Genomic DNA, 19,931 nt, shown 5'->3' with positions numbered 1-19,931 from the left:
GCACCGGCGGCGGGGAGGGGAGGAAAGCGGGACCGCGCCGGGGAGGTGGGGGGACCGGAGCGGGCGGGGCCTCCGGGAGGGGCGGGCGGCGGGCCGGGAGCGGGGCGGCGGGGCCGCCATGCCGTATGCCAACCAGCCCACGGTGCGCATCACCGAGCTGACGGACGAGAACGTCAAGTTCATCATCGAGAACACGGACCTGGCGTGAGCACCGCCGCGGGGCCGGGGCGGGCGGGCCCTGGGGGAGAGCCGGGCCGCGGTGCGCCACGGGCGCGGCCTCCGCAGGCCCTGCCCGCCCCGCGGGTACAGCCGGCCGGGGGGTGGGGGGGGTGGGAGGCGGGCTGGGCCGGCTGCTATCGCGTCCCCCTCCGCGGCCCGGCCCCGAGCCGCTGCAGCAGGGCCCCCGCGGCCTGGCGCCCACGGGTGTTTCTCTCCCCAGGGTGGCAAATTCCATTCGCAGAGTGTTCATCGCCGAGGTGCCCATCATAGGTACGGCCTGGCCCGGGCCAGCGGCCCCGCGCTGCCCTGGCTCCCATCGCTCCCCCCTTTCCCCTCCGTCGGAGGTGCTGCCGCCTCGCCTCGCCCCCGCCCCTGTGTTCCCAGGGCTGCGCCTTCCCGCTCGCTGCCTCGGCTCCCTGGTTGCCCCCGTAGCGATTTCCCTGCCCTTGCGAACCTCTCAGCTCCTGCCCGCAGACGTGTTCCTCACCTCGTGACGTTTTCCCCTCTGCAGCCATCGACTGGGTGCAGATAGACGCCAACTCCTCCGTGCTGCACGATGAATTCATTGCACACAGGCTGGGTGAGTGCTGGGCAGGGGAGGAAGGTGAAGATGTGCAGTGAGGGAGGAGGGATCACTGTGAAATCAGTCTGGAGACACATTTTTTTCAGGCTGCTGTTCCTCCACCTGGCCTGGCAGGAGCATCGGTGCTCCCATGGCCTGGCTGAGACGTTACCCCAGTTTCCTTCTTCCCCCAGGTCTCATCCCACTCACCAGTGATGACATTGTGGATAAGATGCAGTATTCCAGAGTGAGTCAAGCAGTGGGGTGCGGGTGCACCCCAATTTGATGGTGGTGCTTTGATGGTGGCCCGTGGCCAAAGCTCTTGCTGGGAGGGGTTTGGTGTAACGGTCCTGACCTGTGCCTGTCCCAGGACTGCACGTGTGATGAGTTCTGTCCAGAGTGCTCTGTGGAGTTCACCCTTGATGTCCGGTGCAATGAAGACCAGACTCGTCACGTCACATCCCGTGATCTCATCTCCAACAACCCCCGGGTCATACCGGTCAGTGCGATCCCTGTGCTTGTCAGCAAGTCCCCTCTCTGTGTTTGCATTGAGGCTGGGGGGGCAAACACACGGGACATGGCCAAAATAAGGCCTTTGAGCATGTTTCACATCACCTAAAGCTCTGGTTAAAACACAGTGGGAACCCTCTCTGCTTTTATTCACACTCTGATGGTATGTCAGAGCAGCGTGGCCTGGCTAAAGCCTCAGCCTGCACCTTGTCTCAGCCTCTTGGCAGGCTTTAGTGTAGCCCCTCCCTCTTGCCTCAGATGTGATGGGTATGAGTGCTGCCATGTCGCTGCTGGGGCTTGGGTGTGCACAGCCTCTTTGAAAGCTTGGCAGTGACCCGGAGGCCTCTGGTTTTCTGGCTCTTTGTTCTTGGCATGGCAAGGTGCGGGGAGCCTGGACCAGGCTACTGCTGCCACACAGCTCTTGCCTAATCACCTTGGGGAGGGTTGGTGGAGCGTCAAAGCAGAACAGATGCGAAGGGACTTCATAGAGAGTGTTTTAAAAAGCTGCATCTAGATGTTACCATGACCTGGGAGCTGCTTCCCGTTGCTGGTGACAGTGTCTGCCAGGTTGGGGCCTAGCTGTAGCCCTGTGTTTCTTGTTTGCTTCAGCTGAGGTGCCATAAGTGCTGCATGTCACCTGTCCTGGTCGTGGGAAGGACTCTGAGCTGGGGTGCAGAACCACACGTGGTGCAGGGCCGGGCATGGTGCTGTCTGTCCTGTGAGGGAGAGCAGCTCGGGGGGCGAGTGGGGTATCGCCCACCTAGCAGCAGCTGCCTGTTCTGATTCCTGTTAAACAGGGTGGGCTGGGTTTCTTGCTGTAAGTCACGCTAGAGTGGCTCTCTGCAGCCACTCATCTTTGTAGGCAGCTGCTGTTTGACATGGGGGAGGGGGGGAAGCTGATCTCACCATTAATCTACTTGCTTTTGTCGTCCTTCTGCAGGTAACATCTCGGAGCAGAGACAATGACCCCAATGACTACGTGGAGCAGGATGGTAAGCAGCCTTCACTGGGAATAAGAGCTGGAAACTAATTTTTCCTTCAGGTCCTTTGAACTCCTGCCTTTACTAGCTGTGTAACTGAGGCAGCTGTAAAGCTGACACTTGAGAGACGCTGGCATCGCTGCATTGGTGGGTTAGCATTTTATCTTCATGCTGCTGAAAGGTTGTCCCCAGAACTCGAGTCCTGTGGCAGAGGGTGCTTTTCTCTCCTTGTGGGAGCTTAGAGACAGCCAGGATGCAGAATTCTGTGCTGCCTGCTGTTGTCTGGAGGCCTGAGAGGTGTCTCTGGGCACGTATGTGACTCCTTTTTGCTTAACAAGATGCATCCCAGCTTCTCTGGGGACACACTTAGAAAACTCCAGGCAAGCCCTGGCTTCTGGTGGGATCTTCCTGGGCGCTAAAAATGCCTGCTTTTGCCCTAGTGAGCTGTTGCACGCTCACTTCTCCTCTGCAGCCTTCTCAGCCAGGTGTGTGCTTTGCTGCAGACATCCTCATCGTGAAGCTGCGGAAGGGCCAGGAGCTGAGGCTGCGAGCCTACGCCAAGAAGGGCTTCGGCAAGGAGCACGCCAAGTGGAACCCCACGGCGGGCGTCGCCTTCGAGTACGACCCAGACAACGCGCTGAGGCACACAGTGTACCCCAAACCAGAGGAGTGGTATGTCCTGGTGTCTGTCTGGAGGGACTGGGAAAGGGTTTCTAATTTCCAGCAGTCACCTGGGGATAATTTGAGTCGGTAAGTGGTGGTGAGAGAGCCTGTTGATCTCTGCTCTGGTGTTAGGGTACCAAAGCCCAGCGCTTAGCTGCAGCTGTGTGCAAGCTGGACTGGTTTGTGGCCACCTCTTGTTGTCTCCTCATGTACTGTTGCTGCTGGTTTACCTCCTCTTCATGTTCTTTCCCAAAACTCATTCCTGTTGTTCTCCTCCCTGCAGGAGTGGTATGCAGCTCAGGGTCAGCTCTGAGGAAGGAATAGATCTAGACAGGTGGAAGGTGTTGCTGCGAGGGCAGGGGGCAGAAGGTTAGGTTGCAAGGCTGATTTTGCAGCCCTCTTTGAGGAAGCCCAGTGTGTGGCTCTTGATTTCACCCATACATCTCCTCATTCTAGGAGCAGTTTTCCTCCCTGCCCCTTTCCTCTGCTCTGACATACCATTCCGCACCAGTAGCGTGCCCTGTCTCATCTAAAAGTGACATGAATCCCTCAGGGTGCCCTCAGGGTGAGGACTTCAGCTGTGCTTTTCCATGAGCAGAGAGCTGAGCTGCTCTTGGCTCTGCATCCCAGTGCCTGCCCAGCACTGGGCATCCTGTCCCTCAGCACGCTGGAGCCAGCCATGGTGTGAGGAACCAGGTGCTTTAGCTGGGGTGAGCTGAGAGTGGGTGCTGAGGAAGCGATGGATACACTGCTGTGACAGCAGGGCAGCAGCCAGAGCTGTGCATCAAGGCTGGGAAGACTTCAGTACAGGAGCAGGATTTGGTGCTGGACCTGCAGAAGCCAGGGCTGAGCAAGCAGGAAAGAGAAGCCTGAGCAGAGCTGTGGCTGGAGAGGAGGCTGAGCAGCAGAAGGGCCTCAACGTGCTTTCCTCCTCTTTATGCTGCTCCCACACTGCCAAATTTGTCTCCACAAATGTCTGCAATCAGCAGCAGGCAGGTGGGGGGTTCTGGTACCTCTGTGCTGTTCCTTGCCAAGGCTGTAGGTAAAGGAGCTTTCCAGAGGTGGGGTCAGCCTGCATTTCACAGCTCAGCTGGGCTGCTGGGGGCTGTCCACTCAGGAGCGGTCACGGAGGTTGTGTGTGGCTAGCTGTGCATGTGGGAGAGAGCAGCCTTGTGTCACCAGGGGTGATAAACCTGTGGCATGCCTGGAAAGTGCTGGGATCTCCCCACAGCCAGCCCAGCCCAGGCTCACAGATGGAAGGAGTGAACCCTGCTGGGCTTTGGGCTCTGTAGGGCCTGTTGGTGGGTCCAGTTCAGTTGGTCGGGGTGAGGACAGGACGTGCCAGGTGTTTGGTTCCTTCAGCACTTCCCCTGGCCTCTGCAATGGGAACCAGACTAGCTGGGAGCACTGGGAATCTGGGAATGGGCCTTTTCCTTAGCGTGGATCATCTGTACACTGGCAACTGCCAGTACAGAGCAGACTGTCAGGGTAGGAAGTCTGTGAGAGGCTGAATGTGGGGAGGTGGTACAGAACTGAGGAGGAGGATGCTTGGCAGTTCTTTGGTCAGGAACATGTCACTGGAGTTGATGTGCCAGCCTGTCCTTTGTCACCAGCTTTGGTGGTGAGACTGGACAGTTTTGAAGCTTTAAGAGACTTGTGGCAGGTAAACTGCCCCAAAGTTCACATGATTGTCTGGGTGATGGGGTTGGATGCCTGAGAAGCAGGAGTGGCCCTGCAATGTGGAATTTCAAACTGGGATTTGAAATAATTTTAGGCTTCGTTTTGGTGGGGTAATAATGTGCTGGTTTAATCTCTGCAACACTAGGTCTGTGACACTGATGAAGTGTCAGGCTTGGAGTGCTGCTTTGAGCAGGACAGGTGGTGCCAGGTGGGCTCAGGTCTCCTTGGGTTTGACACCTTTTTGGACGAGGAATGTCACAGTGTGATTTTGGGAGGGCTTCTGGGGATGTCAGTGTGTGAGAACAGCCCCAGCTGTGTGGCTGAGCATGAGTATCTGGTGTTCCAGGCAGAGGAGTTGTTTGGGAAGTGCAGTCTTATTTATGACAGGGTGCCAGGACCAGCCTGTGTTGGCATTGCTGGGGCAGAGGAAGGCCAGGAGACGTTGGTGGACACAAGGTTCTCTGTGCTGGACAGCCCGAGGCTTTGGATTTGCCTACATGGACTAGTGCTTCCAAACAGCTCCTCTCTGGCAGGATGCCCTGGAAGCCAAGGGATGTGGTGGGCTGAAAGATGTGTTGGCCTGGGGCTGCTGGAGGGGGTTTGGTGGTGATGTGGGGGTGTGGGATGTCAGGACAAGGCTCACTGATACAGCTGGTGCCTAAAGTACAGGAGACTTTCTTCTTTTCCTGCTGGGCACAGGCTGCCCCAGCCTTCCATCTCCATGCTGGTGTACTTGGGTGTTTTCCTGGCCCACTGGGAGATAGAAGGAAAAGACAACATGCCAAATTTGGTCAGAACAGGGCTGTTGCCCTTCCTCCAGCGCTGCTGGGTGACTGTGACAGTAGTGAGCAGCCAGGAAGGGCAGTGTGGGACTGAGCTGTTTATCTGACTCAATGCTGACGACTGCTCCTTTGCCACCAACCCTGGTGCTTGCCCCCTGGGGCCAGACAGTGCTGCTGTGGGGCTGGGCCAGGCTCCGTGCTGACCTTCCCTGCTCTCTGATTCCAGGCCCAAGAGCGAATACTCAGAGATTGATGAGGAGGATGCTCAGGCTCCCTATGACCCCAACGGAAAGCCAGAGAGGTGAGAAGCAGAGTGCTGCTGCAGCTGGGAACTGGGGGGCTGGCTGGGTGTGTTGCTTTGGCTTTTGTTAGTGCAGAAGCATCTACTTGACCCTGAAGTCTGCCAGCCTGGGAAGCTGGCATTCCCTGAAAAGCAGGGCAGAACATGGAGCCTGGCTGGGGATGTGCCCGGGCCTGGGGTGTTCCCCCCACTCTGGGGGATACTGGGCAGCTCTCCTGAGTTTGTGTCACCAGCCCAGCTCTGGGTGAGGCCTGCAGGAAAAACAGCTTAGGCAGCTTCTTCACCCATGTGGACACCTCCTCCTCTGCCAGCTGGTTGTAGCCCCTCTCTGGGGCTATTCTGCTCAGCAGAAATGCCTGCAGTCAAGCTGGCTCCCTGGCACGGGGCTCTGCTGGCTCAGAGCACTGAGCAGAAGCTCTCAGAGGGGCTCTCACAGCCTGTGGAGGCCGGAGTGTTGGTGTGGTGGTTGTGGCCGTGCTGGGAAGTGAGTGATGCTGGGGGTGGGGCTGAACACAGAGCTCCCCGCGGGGCATCACGGTGGGCTGGAACCCCTGGGCTGGTGCTCTTTGCTGTAGTACCTGCAGGACAGCTGGTGATTCATCTCCTTGACTTGTAACCCCAGGTTTTATTACAACGTGGAGTCCTGTGGTTCCCTGCGCCCGGAGACCATCGTTCTCTCAGCACTGTCAGGCCTGAAGAAGAAACTGAGTGACCTCCAGACGCAGCTGAGCCACGAGATTCAGAGCGATGTCCTCACTATAAACTGAGGCAGCTCCCTGCAAGGCAGCGCTCGGCCCTGAGTGACACACAAGCTTCCTGCCTCTGCCCAGCGGCTCTCTGGGCCATCCCATCTCCCTCAGCCCTTCCTGGCCCAGCTCTGCTGGGCTGCAACACCTCTTCCCTGCCCCCTTTCCTGGGGAAAGCCAGTGTGACAGGTAGGGGGGAAGCAGGGAGGGAATCTGTGAACATCTTCCCTGGGCCAGGCTTTGTCTCAGCCTGGTCCCAGAGTTTTAGGTTTGGGATGGGGAAGTTTGTTCCTTGGTTATACAACCCTACTGGCTGTGTGTGTCTGTTCCTTACTGTGCTGAATAAAGCCTTACCCCCATGTCCTGTCATCCCTGCGAGCTTGCCTGGGGCTGCAGGAGATGTCACATCATTTACTTCTCTCCACTAGCCATTAATGAGACCTGCTGTGGCAGGAGCAAAGCTCCCCACCGCTGATTGCTGCTCGACACGGGCTCCCAGGGAGCCCAGCATCTGGCCCCTTGCTGCTCCAGCACTGTGTTCTGAGCAGGCTTCTGAGGCTGGGCTGGGGCTGCTGCAGCAGGCAGTGCTGCGGGGCAGGGGGCAGGCTGTATGCAAGGGTCCTTTGGAGCAGGCTCTGCCCCTGCGCTGCTCCTCGGGCTGCTTGGAGCTGGGGTGGCTGGGGCTCCAGCAGCAGTGTTCCAGGCTGAGGGTTTTGGGCATGGCCCTGGGGGGCAGGGTGGGCTAGGGCTGGGTGGAAATGGGTGAAGAGCTCCTGCTATGGCCCCAGACACCCTTTTCCTGCCCTTGGTCAGCACCTGTGGGCCCTGGGCTGAGGAGCTCTGCTTCCCCCTCACCAGAAGGGGGGTATCTGTGCTCATCCCAGGGGGAGTGGGGATGGGGACTGCTGCTGGGCCCGGGTCAGCATGGCCTTGTCCTGGCTGCAGCTCCTGGAGGCCAGAGCTCAGCCAGAGGGTTGGGGCATGGCTAATGGACTGGGCACGAGTGTGAAAACTGGACAGGGAGCAGCTTGGAGCTCCCTGGCCTGGGGACTTGGAGCCATCAGTGCCCCATCCCCAGGGACGTGAGGGGGCTGTTTCACACAGTGGTGTTTGACAGAAGGTGGCAACTCATTCCACCCTTCTCCCCAGGGATTTTAGGGCTCCAACTTGCAATATCCTGTCCAGGCCTGGGGGCAGGACAGAGCCTGAGGCCTGGGAATCTGCTCCCATCAGCGTTGTTCTCACTCTGGCAGGCACTACTCCCACTTGTGCTTCCCACATGCTGCTGGATGGAACAGGCAGGAAGGGTGGATGAGGGTTGTTTATTCATTGAGCAACTCCTTTAAAAAAACAAAACAAACCAAAAACCCCCAAACCCCACAAAAAAAACCCCAACATTTTTGGTAATAAAGATGAGGTGTGTGGCTGGGCATGGAGCAGGTTACACCTCTCAGCTGGGGGCTGCCGCGCTACCAGGCAGCACTGAGGTGTCAACGAGCCCTGTGACATGGGGAGCAGCCCTTCTTCATCTCCCCAGCACCTTCCCCAGCCTCAAGCCACACCAAACCCAAGACACAGTATTTACAGACCACAGGTTGCCACATCACGACACTCCCCAGCCCCAAAGCGCAGACCTGGAGCTTTAGGGGCAGAAATAAACCCACCAACCACCCAACCCAGACCGAAAGAGGATACACCGATGCATGGCAATAAAAAGATAGCCCTTCTAAAGGAGGTGCAATAAATAGGAGAACTAGAAAAACAAAATCAATTGCTTTCAAGTTGGGCATGTGAAGCCCAGCTCCCTGCCCTGGGTGAGGAGGGAGCAGGGACAATGGGCATGCCTGGAGAAACATGACTCTCCCACTCAGCATGGGCTTCTATGCCAAGGGACTTCTTCTGTCTCAATGCTGCCCCTCAAGGGACAGATGCTACTGGCCAAAACCAGTCCCTGGGTTGCCCATCAGTAGATAAACTGGGGAGCACTGCTGGGGGGAGAGTGGGGAGCAGCAGTGGGTGGAGGAGTGAGGAGCGCTGGGGTGGGGGCAGCTGGGGAAAGCCGGGGTTGGGGGGGCTCAGCTCTGCCTGGCTGCTCCCCTCAGAAGGAAATCCAGTTTCTCCTGAGATGTCTCAATTCTACAGCGAGTGTGTGAACAGTGCCAAGAAGTGCAAAAAATCAGCTCGGGGTGGTGGGGCTTCCCCAGGAGCACCCCTGCTCTTCAGAGGGGGTGAGATGCTGGTGCGCTGCACCCGCAGCCTGGCACAGCCGCATCCTCCAGCGCTGCTCCATCCCTGGGCTGGGTGATGCTCTGATCCCACAGCTGGGTGATGCTCCGTCCCCACGGCTGGGTGCTGTGCTCCATCCCTGGATCGGGTGCTGCTCGAGCCTTCCCCCTCGCAGAAAACACACTGCATTTCTTGACCCCCATTCTCTTCTCCAACCCCCAGACGGATCCCCAAGAGTCATAAAACCTCTGAGCATCTCTGCCCGAGGGCTCTTCAGCAGCCACGAAGTTTGTGTTCGTGGGAGAAGGAAAAAAACCTCTTACAATATGGATATTCGATATATATTTGAAGTCAGTTGATGCTGAGCCAACCGTCACCTCCTGTGCCGTCGGGCCAGGGGACGAGCCAGCGCTGCTCCCCCAGGTCTTGGCACCGAGGATGTCCTTGCTCGGTCTGCCTGGAGACTCAGCAGCCCAAGTCCTCGCCAACCCTCAGGGAAGAGAAAGGGGACCCCTGCCAGTGTCCCCCACGGAGGCTCATGGGGATGACGTGGGTTCCCTGCTGTCAGGCTTGTCGCTTTTGGAGGACTTTGGCTTCAGCAAGATGAACCTGTTGAGGAGGTCGGTGTCCGAGCTGGCCTGGGCACCTGCATACGCCTCCCCTGGGGATGAAGCAGAGGGTGGGATCAAACAATGGGAACACCCTGCGGGCTGGGGGAGCGGTGGCTCCTCGCCGGGGGCTGGGGACACTCACCAGCATAGCTGGAGGACTCGGCCATGTTCTGGGAGCCGGTGATGTGGTGCCAGTAGGCGCTGCGAGGCAGCATGGTCGTAGGGGTGCAGGGGTAGGAGAAGTGCTCGGTTCCCTTGTTCAGCAGCTGTGGAGGATGAGAAAGGGGTGAGGGTGACACAGGGTGCCCGCAGTTCCCCCCAGCCACATCCCCAGGGGAGGTGGAGCTCACCCTCACGTTCTTCTCCATCTCCAGCAGGACCCTCTTGTGCTGCTCGGCGATGGCCAACGTGGCGCTGTGCACGCGCTGGTAGATCTGCTCCCCCTCCTGCGTCTGGAAGGTGTAGAGACCTTCCCCCGCGTCACACATCCTGCAGCGACGGGGATGGGGTGTCACCAGGGTCCCCAAGACCAGGGATACGAAAAAATACACCCACCCACCCCCCACATACCACCCTATTGGCAGCTGGCTCAGCTGGCCCTCCTGTAGGGCGCTGTCTCCACACCCCCTCCACGGTGTCAAGCCAGGACCATCCCCAGTCCCAAACCTCGGGGCCACGAGGCACCTTCTGTGGGCTCTGGCCATCAACCCAGCATCAGGCCTGTCCCATGGTGATGGCAGCAGTGCTGCCTCCCAGAGCACCCACGCGGATGAAGCAACCCAGAGGTGGTTCCTGTCCCAAAGGAGGGTGACATCTCACCGTCCGGCTTCGAAGGTGAAGCGGGTGGCATCGCGCCCATAGCGGCGCAGGGAGCAGAGGGGCCAGGAGACCAGCTTCACCCGGGGGTTGTGCGTGTCCCAGAGGTAGATGTTTTCATGGGTGATCTGCAGCTTGCACTCGCCATACACGTCCAGGTTGGGGCAGGGGAGGAGGAACACGTTGAACCGGTCTGGAGAGGGGGGTGGTGGGGGGGGCAAATAAAACATTAAATATCAAATTATAAAAATATCAGGTAAATAAAAGATAAAATACAAAATATAATACTCTGGGTGGGGGGGATGGGGGGGAGAGTAGCCCCGAGCCATCCCCGCCGCCACGCGCTCACCCGTCTGCTCGCACTGCACGCCGGGCGCCAGCAGGTCGGGCTCCCCCAGGCTGATGTCGTTCAGGCGGGCGCCCAGGCACTCCACCGACAGTGCCTTGTACCACTCCTCCGCCTCCAGCTCTGCAAGGGAGCGCAGCAGCGCTGGGTGAAGCCGGCCAAAGCGGGGTGCTCACCCAGCCGCCACCCCCAGCCCCGCTCCCCTGGGCGCTGCCCCATACCTGAATCGCAGGTGAAGGTCCGGGCAGAGTCGTCGGTGAACACGATGGCCACGGCCTGTCTCTTGGTCTCCTTGGGCAGCCGGGTGATGCATTTGACGTTGCTGATCTCAGTTACCTTTGGTGGAGGTTGTGGAGTGGTGGTGGGGGGGAGGGAGGGCACTGAGGGCTGCACCCAAACCCAGCCCCACTGTGTCCAGCACCAGCCCCACGGCACCCAGAGCCCGGTCCCATGGCACCCACATCTGGCTACCACCGCACCCAGCCCCTGGCTGCTGCTGCTGCTCCCAGACCTCAGGCACCACCCCCAGACCCCAGCCCTTGCAGCACCCAGACCCAGCACCGAAAAGCCACCCAGTTCCATCTCGAATTAGACGAGGAGGGAACGGCTCGGGCACGGGGGCCCCAAACAGGCGCAGCCCCCCCAGCCGCGCCCCTCACCTTGGGGCAGCCGCGCAGGCACGCTGACTTCTCATCCGGGTACTTCTCCAGGCGCTGGGGCCCTTTGCTGGAGCATTTCCGGAAGACCAGCCAGCACCGCCGGTAGATCTGCCGGACAGAGAGCGCCGGCCGCTGCCGTGCTGCAGGTGGGGGGCCCCGGCCCGACCCGGCCCCCCAGCCCCTTCCCCAAGACCCCTGCCCAGTCCTCTTGACCCCCCGTTGCTGGGGACGGGAAGGGACGCTAGGGATGGGGACAGCCCAGGGCTGCCCTCACCCCCCTGCCCTGCAACGCTAATTATCCAGCTTAATTAACAAGCGTGGGCAGGGCTTCCAGGGGTCCCCCGTCCCAGCATCTCCCCGTCCCCTGTCCTGCAGCCCCTGGCGCTGGGATGGTGGGGCCATCGCCCCAAGCGCGTTCCCCCCGCCCCATGTCTGCTCCCTCTTTGTTCTCCCTAATTAGTGTGAAATTACCCAGCATGCTCACTGCTGCTGGCTCTGAGCGATGGAGGCAGGCGACTAAACCCCCTGACCCCCCACCTATGGGTGTTGCACTCCAGCACCCCCTCTAAATTGCACCCAGCAGCCCCCCCCTTCTCCCCTTTTCTGGCATGGGGAATTCCAGCAGCCAAAACTGGGTGTGGAGGGAAACTGAGGCACAGAGCAGGGGGTGCTCAGGGACACCCCCGAAATCCCAGTGACCCATGTCCAGCAAAGGGGTGTCACCCAGTGTAGGATCTGCCCGGTGCAGGATCCAGCCCCATGGGGCTGCTGGATGATTTGGGTACCAACAAGTGGTCTGCAACATCCCCCACTCCCCACCCCTCCCCAGCAATTGCTGCAGCCCCCAAAATGCTGCTTATTCAGCCTCAAAACAGGGGCACATGTTACCATGACAGACAATGTGGCTGGGGCACCTGGGCATGTCCCCTGTCATGGCAACCAGCACCCCAAATCCATGGGTGTCACCCCATTGCCCCCCTCCCATTCCCCGAGACCCCCCACTCACCCCCAGCTTCTTGCTCTTCATCCTCACGTAGCCTTGCTTGATGATGTCGTTAAAATTCGTCGCCATGGCGATGGACCGATGGGGTGGGGGATATTTTTGGGGGGGGCAGGCTGCCCTCACCTTCCCCCCCACTTCCCCATCCTCTTCCTATGTGACCCCCCTGCCTCACCACCGGCCCAGCTTGGTGCTAGCAGCATCCCCCATCCTGGCTGGAAAAAAGGAGTGACAGATCAACGGGTGACATCTTCCTCCTCCTCCTTCTCCTCCTCCTCCTCCTCCTCTTCCTCCTCCCTTCGCTGCCTGAACCATCCGAGTGGAACAGTCCGGCGTTAACCCCTGCCAGCACAGCAGTGCCAGGTCCACACGCACCCATGGCCCCTGCCACCAGCCCGACCACGTGTCCCAGGGGACACGGAGGCTGGACCTCGCCCGCAGGTCTCCATCACTTCTCATGCTGCCCCTCCTTCCTCCCAGGCTGCTCCCTTTGGGCAGCAACATGGCCCCGGCCGCTGGCCATCAGTAGGGTTCAGTGTTAACGACCTCCTGCCCAGCCAGGCCAGCTCTGCCACAGGTTATTTCAGCTGTGGCACCGGGTGACAAAGGGACTCTGGCTCCCAACCTCGCGTCCCCACGGCACAACCCTGCCCCACTCAGCCTGGGGCTGGGGGGAACAGAGCAGGGACCAGGTTGGGAAAATCCCCGACAGAAGGCAGCAACCCAGGAATGGGGATGGGGACCCCCCAGGGGTGCCTGTCTGGGTGTCACTGCGATGGCTCGTGTCCCCGAGGGCTGGGCTGGCCCCGCTGCCTGGCACCCCAGCCCGGGGCTGCTCTGGCTGGTGATGGGGCTGCACAGCACCCCGGGGCCCCTCCGCTGTCCCGGGAGGGCCGGCCCGGCGCTCCCCGCTCAGGGGAACATCTCTCCGCCCCACCGCACACGAGCACCCCGAAGGAATTGGGGGGGACCGGGGAGGCTGGGAGGAAAGGAGGGACATCGGCTGCCCCGACCCAGCCCACGCCCCGATCTGTCATCGCGAACACCCCAAACCCGGGTACTCCTCACCCTCATCACCCCCCCCCCCGTCCCTGCCGCTCCCGCCCCCCGCTGTCACCCCCCGGCCGGGCTCCCCCCGACACCCCGAATCTCGGCCAAGCCCCGGCCTATGGCGTGTCGCCACCCCCGGCCTTACCGGCCCCCGCTACAGCCGGCGGCCCCGGCGGCTCGGGCGGCTCCGGCGTCCGGCTCCGCGTCGCTTCGAGCCCTTGAGCCGCGCGGCCCCGCCCGCCCCGGCCCCGCCCCCCATCAGACCCCACCCCCTCCCCCGGTACCCCCCCCACCCCCGGGCTGCCTCCACCATCCCTCCGGGCCCGGCCTCGCCCGGCCCAACCCAACCCCAGCCCCAAACCGGCCGCCCTGGAAGAGTCTGCCCGCTCGCCCGTCATTAGGCTTCAGAGTGAACAGCCCGCAGTGACGAGCTGCTGTCCCCAAACTCGGCTGATCACAGCCCCCACCGAAACAGCCTGCGGGCACCCCCCACCCCCGCAGCCTCATTTGTGGAGCCATAAAAAAATAGGAGTAATTGCTGCAAATAAAAGGGCATTACCCCCCTGCCCCCCCGTGAGCGGCGGCGCGCCGTGCTTTCAGCCAATCAATTAAAAGGCAGAGCGAGGGGACTAGCTCACCAGAAGATTAAATTTTAATGGGGTTGTGTCTGAGCTCCTCCAAAGCCCCGCTTGGCCCTGCTCCGAGGTGGGGGTGGGGGGCTAGGTTGGGGGGTCAGCACCCTGCACCCATGGGGTAACACCCACAGATGAGCCACCCTCTACCTGCCAGGTTGCAGCCCCGCAGATGCTGACACCTCTGCAGCCATAAGCCCCTGTTCCTCCCGGGGCTGGGTGTGGGTGGGGACAGTGATCACAGGGGGGTGACACCGGCAGCCACGCAGCTCACGGAGGAACACCACGTCCCGTCCCCCCAAATGCTGTTCCCTGCCCATCCCCTCCATCCTTGCCCCTGTGCAGGGAACAAAGCAGCCCCCTAAGCCACCACTGGAGCCTGGGCCCCTCTGGGCTCTGTATTTATAGTAAAAAAATCATATACAAATACATACATATATATAATATATATAAAAATGGGGGCAGGAGAGCGTGGCTGGCTCGGTGCCCCTCTCTGCCTTGCACTCCCTCTTCCTGGGTTGCTCAGGTGACGCTGGTTTTGATGGCCACACCAGTGTCCCTGGAGATGCCAGTGGCCAAGGGGCATCAGATACTGTCTGAGAGGCAGCGGGCTTGGAGCATCTCCAGGCAAATTCCTTCCCACTGCCCCGTGCCTCAGTGTCCCCATCTATACGAGGGTCAGCGCACGGTGAGGCCAGGCAGCAACAGGCACTTGTGGGCAGGGGACAGCTGCAGGACGTCCCCGTGGTGGTGGTGGCACCTGGCCCTGGGCTCTAGGGCACCTGGATCTGCAGGTCCTCGTCCTCATCAGGGTCACTGGTGCCGTCCCCGGCATCATCGGGGCCGAAGCGGGCGCTGCGCATCTTGCCGAAAAGCGGGGCGCTCTGCTGGCGCCGCAGCCTGCGAGACAGAGAGATGCTGAGAGGGGATGGGGGGGGGTCCCAAAACTGAGCCCTGCACCCTAAGCAAGGCTGCACCCAGGGTGGGCATCCCATTGCTGTAGGTCCTGCCGAGCTCTGGGTGCAACGGCTGGGGTTCACCTGGAGCTGAAATCCCTCAGGGGGATGGAGACACCCCCAGCCAAGGGCACGGAGAAGGGAGGAGTCGACCCCCTAAAAGGGGAGCTCCCCCCCCCCCCCATTCCCGGGAGCCTGCTGGTCACTCGCTCTTGCCTTAAAACTCATCAAGGAAAATTTCCAGAGCAAACTGGGAATGAAAAGGCCCCGGACCCAGCCAGATCCGGGTTTCGCTGCGTTTTACTGGAAAGCATGAATTATTTAAGGATGAGTGCACTGGAGAGCTGGAGGGGGGCAGGGAGGGTGAAAGACAAACCTCCATTACTCCTCCATGATTTAATGAAGATGTCCCAATAAAATAAAGGGAGATTATAAACCCAATTCCCCCCCCGTGCTGCCCAGGGATGTGGCATCGATCGCTCACGGCCATTTCAGCTCTTTACTGCTGGAAAGGCAAAGTGAGGCCAGGGAAAGTTTATAAGGGCAATAAAACCCACCTCCTGCCACCCCAAAACCAGTGCAGGATTCTCGGGGCCCGCCCTGGCCCTGAATACCAGTGGGTGAAACCCCAAGCGCTGTGAAACTGGGCTGTACTGGTCTGTGGGCAGCCTCGTGCTGGTTTAACTGGGAGGTGAATGCCATCCAGCTTGCAGCAGGGCGAAGGCTGCTCTGAGGCACCCACACACCCTCCAACAGTGTTGGGGGCACTTTGGCCGTGCTCAACCCAGGGGTCGACCAGGGAGGTGTGGTTTGAGGGATGGTGGCAAGGAGAACATCATCCCAGCCTCAGGTCCTTGCTGGTGCCCAGCACGGCCCTCCCGGGCCCCCTCACTCACCGGGACTGCAGATGCTCCAGCTGCACCTGGAAGCTCTCGCTCTGCTCCGTCTGCTCATCCAGAGACCGCTGCAGCTTCCGTGTCTGGTTGTGGGCCTCATCCAGCTGCGGGACAGGATGGGGCTGTTGGCAGCAGCAGAGGGAGCGGAGCTGCCCGCCCTGACCCCCTCCAGCAGCCTGAGCTTCCCCACCTCGTCCTCGGCTTGAGCCAGCTCCTTCTTCAGCTCCTCCACCCTCAGGCGCAGCTTCTTCACCTCACCCTCGTGCTGCTCCACCCGCCGGTTGGCATGGGCCAGCTCGGCCATCTTCTCCTGGTACTGTTTCTTCAGCTTGGCGTGGACGTGCTTCAGGTCGGCCAGCTCCTGTGGTGGGCATGGGGTGAGGGGGCCACCCCTGCTGCCAGCCGCCCCCATCTCCCTCCCCGGGGACCCATCCCACCACCCCACCCCATACTGGAGGAGCTGATGGAGCATAGACAGGGTTACCACAGATGAAGCACTGTGGCAGTTGGGGCTTGAGGAGGTCTTGGGGGATGCTGAGCCACCGTGGAAGTGACAGAGTCACCCAGGGAGGGCGCAGCGGGGGACAGGAGCACCCCTGTGGCACCTTGTTCTTCTCAAAGAGCTCAGCCTGGATGGTTTTGAGGTCGGTGTCCAGGGCACTGGCTGTCTGGCGCCGCTTGCGGGCCAGCACCTCCTCCAGGTCCTCGATCTGTGCCCGCAGCTTCTTATTCTCCCGCTCCAGGTTGAGCTTCTCCGTTTCCAGTCGCTCCCGACGGCCCCACTCAGCTGCATTCTCTGCCTGCAGCCGCTCCATCTAGCACGGGGACACGGGGGGGGGGGTGTTGGCCAGGGGGCAGTGGGGACCCCCCCCCCTTGCTGCTCCCTTCGCCCCCCGCACCGGGATTCGGCCTCACCTCCGCACGCAGCTCTGCCAGCTTCTTGTCCATGCTGGAGCGAGCGCCCAGCTCATCCTCCAGGTCCTCAGAGATGCGCCCCAGCTCATCCTGGTGGATCTCCTTCAGGATGTTGAGCTGTGGGGGGGGGACAGCACCCAAAGCGGGCAGCAGGCACCCACCTTGGGCCACCCAAGCCCTGCCCGCATGCATCCACCCAATCCCTGTGGACAGACCAAGCAGCCTGACAGCAGTAATTAAGACCCTTAAGGAGCACTCTGAATTTGGAGGGGTGGCTGTGGGTCATGTCACCCACCAGTGCATGCCACCCACCGGGTGAGTGCCTGTCCCCAGGCGCCTTGCTCACCTGCTTCATCACCTCCTGCTTGCTCTTGTTGAGCTCCTCATACTTGATCTTCCACTGGCTGAGCTCCCCCTCCAGCTTCTCGATGCTCTTGCTCAGCGCCAGCTTGTCCCTGAGGAGAGGCAGTGCTGGGTGCCAGCCGCAGGATCCCGTCCCAGTGGGGACCATGCGGGGCTGGCACCCCACAGGGGATGATGCCCTGAACACTCACTCCCGCTCCTTGAGCAGCACTTTTTGGGACTCGTCCAGCCGCAGCTTCAGGGCGGTGACTTTGGTGGCATCCTCCTCCATGACGCTGACGTCCTCCCAGAGCAGGCGGCTCCGCTCCTGGCGGGCAAAGGAGGCCCGGGAGCCTCGCTGCTCCCAGCTCTCATCCTGCTTGCTTGTCAAGATGTTTTCCATCAGCTCCAGCTCCTGTGGCACCAAGCAGGGTCCGGGACAGGGAATCACTCATGGGGGAGGGGGCAGCCCTGGCTTCCCACCCCCCACAGCACCCAGCCTTCAATCTGTAACTGAGAGCATCCCTCCAGCTGAATCCGACCGCTGGTCCCCAGGGACACCCTGAGGCTGAGGGAGAGGGACCTGTGTATCCATCCCGCCCCCCATGCTGGTGTGTCTGTCCCACCCCCCATGCTGCTCTGAGGGGGTCTGGGTCCTAACTCCAGCTCCAAGGTGGCTCTGAGCCCCTGGCACTGCTGAGGGGACTGAGCCCCCCCAGTCCAAGTGGGGTCCCACCCCTGCACTGCTCTGAGCACAACCACTCCCTTTGCCCCCTCCATGGGGCACAGCGACCCTGGGGTGCCCGTAGGCACCATGTCCTTGGGCAGCTGCCAGGGGTGAAGATCCCCCTCACCTTGGCTTTTTGGGGTGCCTCTGCCCCCACATCCCGCACAGGCTCCTGCTCTGGGTCGGCCTCTCCCTCTTCCCTGCTGGCATCGGGCGGGCTGCCGGCACCGGGCCGGCTCTGAAGCCAGGCCGGTGGGCAGGCAGGAGGTGGGCGCTCCTCTGGACGGTCACGATCGCGCCGCAGCCCCGCCAGCTCCTTGGTCAGGGCCTCCAGGCGATGCCGCAGCTGCCGAACCTCCTCGCGGGCCCGGTTGCGCTCGGCTCGCACCTTGCTCCATTTCTCCCGCCAGTTGGCCGTGCAGTCCGACCACCATCGCATCGTCTTCTCCATCTGCGCTGCCCGTGCCCGCGCCTCCTCCAGCTCCCGCAGCCGTAGCTCCTCCCGCCCTTCCCAGTCCCCTTCCAGCAATGCCGGTGGGGGGCCAGGTGAGGGTGTCCCGCTCGGGGGGGACGGGGAGGGCTCGGGGGCCAGCAGGGCCAGCAGTGAGCCCCCTGGCAATGGCGGGGAGCCGGCCAGGCGTGAGGCCCCGCTTTGGCTCATGGTGGTCTCCCCTAGGGCATGGCCGACACTGTCGGGGTGATGCCTACACTCAGGGACCTGTAGGAGAGAGGAGAAGTCAAGGGGTCTGGAGGAAGCTGCAAGGACAGGGGGTGCTGCCCCTGGTCTTGGGGGTGGTAGGATGAGTGATGAGGTCCCCACCCTGCCTGATCCCAAGTGAGGATGTGGCAATGATCCCCGATGGGTCCCTGATGATGACTGCGGTGAGGGGCCAGGAGATGGTCCCAGCCAGGTCCCCGTGACTCCCCAGGGACGTCCTCAGTGAGGACCCCGGTGAGGTTCCTGGTGATGGTCCTAGCCAGGTCCCCAGCAAAGCCCCCGGGGAGGTCCCCAGCAAGGTCTACACCCCACTGCCCACTGGCACATGTCCCACTTTGGCACTGCAGCTGGCACCAGCCTGGCCAGGGACACCTCCACCACCACACTGGAGGGAACCAAGTTTACATGTCATTGGGATGATGTCATCCACATGAGGACATCTGGATGACATCATCTGCATGCCTCCAAGACTGTCCCCAGCTGCGGCAGGGGGACCCAGACAGCTCCAGTGAGGGTTAACACCTGGATCCAGCGCCAGCGAGGCAGGAACAGCTCCGGAAGACCCAACCAGCAGTGGGGCAGGATGCGTGCCAAGGCAGCCGGACACGCTCTCCAGTGATGCCGCAACAAAGGGCCGGCGCTAACCGCCTGCATCCCAGCACGGACCTCACATCCCGGCCCGGCCAGGCGGGCAAACCGCCCCAGGAAACCTTAATGGGAGGCTGCTGCCCGCCCTAATGGGATAAGTAGGGAGCGGGGCCCCGCCAGCCCGCAGCCTCCCGGCAGCGTGTCAGCGCGCCTCTGCGAGCCGGGGCCAGCTCTGTGCTTGGCACGGGGGGAAACATCGCTTCTGCGGAGACCTTCGCTCCAACGGGGAAGTTTTGGCACAAGTCAGAGGCGAGTCCTGGCGTGCGCCCTCCCGCTGCCGGCACGGGGGGAGCCCAGGGCAGGGCCCGGGCGGCTGCGCAGCCCCTCCGGGCAGCCCCGGCACCCGCGCAGCCCCCAAGGAGCACGCAGGGACCGGGCCCCACCTGCACTGCGGAGGACGGGCAGCTCCGCAGCGCCCACGGGACCGCGCAGGGGTCGCACCACCGCCCGAACGCGCTGTCCCCTCTCCCCCCCCATCCTCCCCCATCCCCTCCCGGGCTCCCGGGGGTGGGGGGCGGACTCCCTCTCCCCCTCTCGCCTCCCCATTGGCCGGGGGCGCTGCCACTCCGCCGTCCGCGGTGACGCGCCCCGGCCCGCGGGAACCGCCACATTCCTCCGCGCCCGCCCCGCCCCGCCTCGCCCGGCCCGGTACGCCCGGTACCGCCCCGCATGGCTCGGCCCGGCCCGGCCTGGCCCCGCCCGGCTCGGCCCGGCCCGGGACGCCCGGTTGGGTTCAGCCCAGCCCGGCCCGGCCCGGCGCGGCCGTCCACACCCCCGAGCCCCCCCCCAACCCCCGTTAAAAAAGTTCCCCGCAAGTTTCCCGTGGCGCTGGAGCCGCGTCCCGCCCGCCCGCGGGGCCCCGGGCCGGCCCCTTCCCTCACCGGTACCGGCGCGGCGGCGGAGCGGGCAGCCCGCGCGGGCCGGGGCGCTGCCGACCGAGTCTCCT

The 19,931-nt window shown here is 62.0% G+C and overlaps 3 protein-coding genes across 3 annotated transcripts; 1 reads left to right on the top strand and 2 right to left on the bottom strand.

The window, feature by feature from the left end:
- The first annotated feature begins 79 nt into the window (after positions 1-79).
- Positions 80-6,804, top strand: POLR2C (RNA polymerase II subunit C). The gene is made up of 9 exons (XM_084270227.1): positions 80-204; positions 440-489; positions 731-799; positions 976-1,028; positions 1,152-1,280; positions 2,232-2,283; positions 2,775-2,943; positions 5,623-5,697; positions 6,320-6,804. The coding sequence occupies exons 1-9, from the start codon at positions 119-121 to the stop codon at positions 6,462-6,464; spliced, it is 828 nt and encodes a 275-aa protein (XP_084126353.1). The 5' UTR covers positions 80-118; the 3' UTR covers positions 6,465-6,804.
- A 2,401-nt stretch (positions 6,805-9,205) lies between these two features.
- Positions 9,206-12,188, bottom strand: DOK4 (docking protein 4; the record flags this gene model as incomplete). Its single annotated transcript, XM_084270197.1, has 8 exons — positions 12,108-12,188; positions 11,102-11,209; positions 10,664-10,778; positions 10,446-10,565; positions 10,100-10,289; positions 9,631-9,769; positions 9,423-9,546; positions 9,206-9,330 (listed from the first exon to the last, which is right to left on the bottom strand). The coding sequence occupies exons 1-8, from the start codon at positions 12,171-12,173 to the stop codon at positions 9,206-9,208; spliced, it is 987 nt and encodes a 328-aa protein (XP_084126323.1). The 5' UTR covers positions 12,174-12,188.
- Positions 12,189-14,178: 1,990 nt separating this feature from the next.
- On the bottom strand, positions 14,179-18,280 carry CCDC102A (coiled-coil domain containing 102A; the record flags this gene model as incomplete). The annotated part of the gene is made up of 8 exons (XM_084269937.1): positions 14,179-14,683; positions 15,636-15,739; positions 15,826-15,996; positions 16,241-16,450; positions 16,551-16,667; positions 16,897-17,005; positions 17,105-17,307; positions 17,747-18,280. The coding sequence occupies 8 exons, from the start codon at positions 18,278-18,280 to the stop codon at positions 14,557-14,559; spliced, it is 1,575 nt and encodes a 524-aa protein (XP_084126063.1). The 3' UTR covers positions 14,179-14,556.
- Positions 18,281-19,931: the final 1,651 nt, after the last annotated feature.

The sequence above is a fragment of the Gallinula chloropus genome, assembly GCF_964237585.1.
Source record: "Gallinula chloropus genome assembly, chromosome: 13".
Classification (NCBI taxonomy): Eukaryota; Metazoa; Chordata; class Aves; order Gruiformes; family Rallidae; genus Gallinula; species Gallinula chloropus.
The sequence above is the reverse complement of the archived record's forward strand: the minus strand, read 5'-3'. Positions and strand labels throughout refer to the sequence as shown.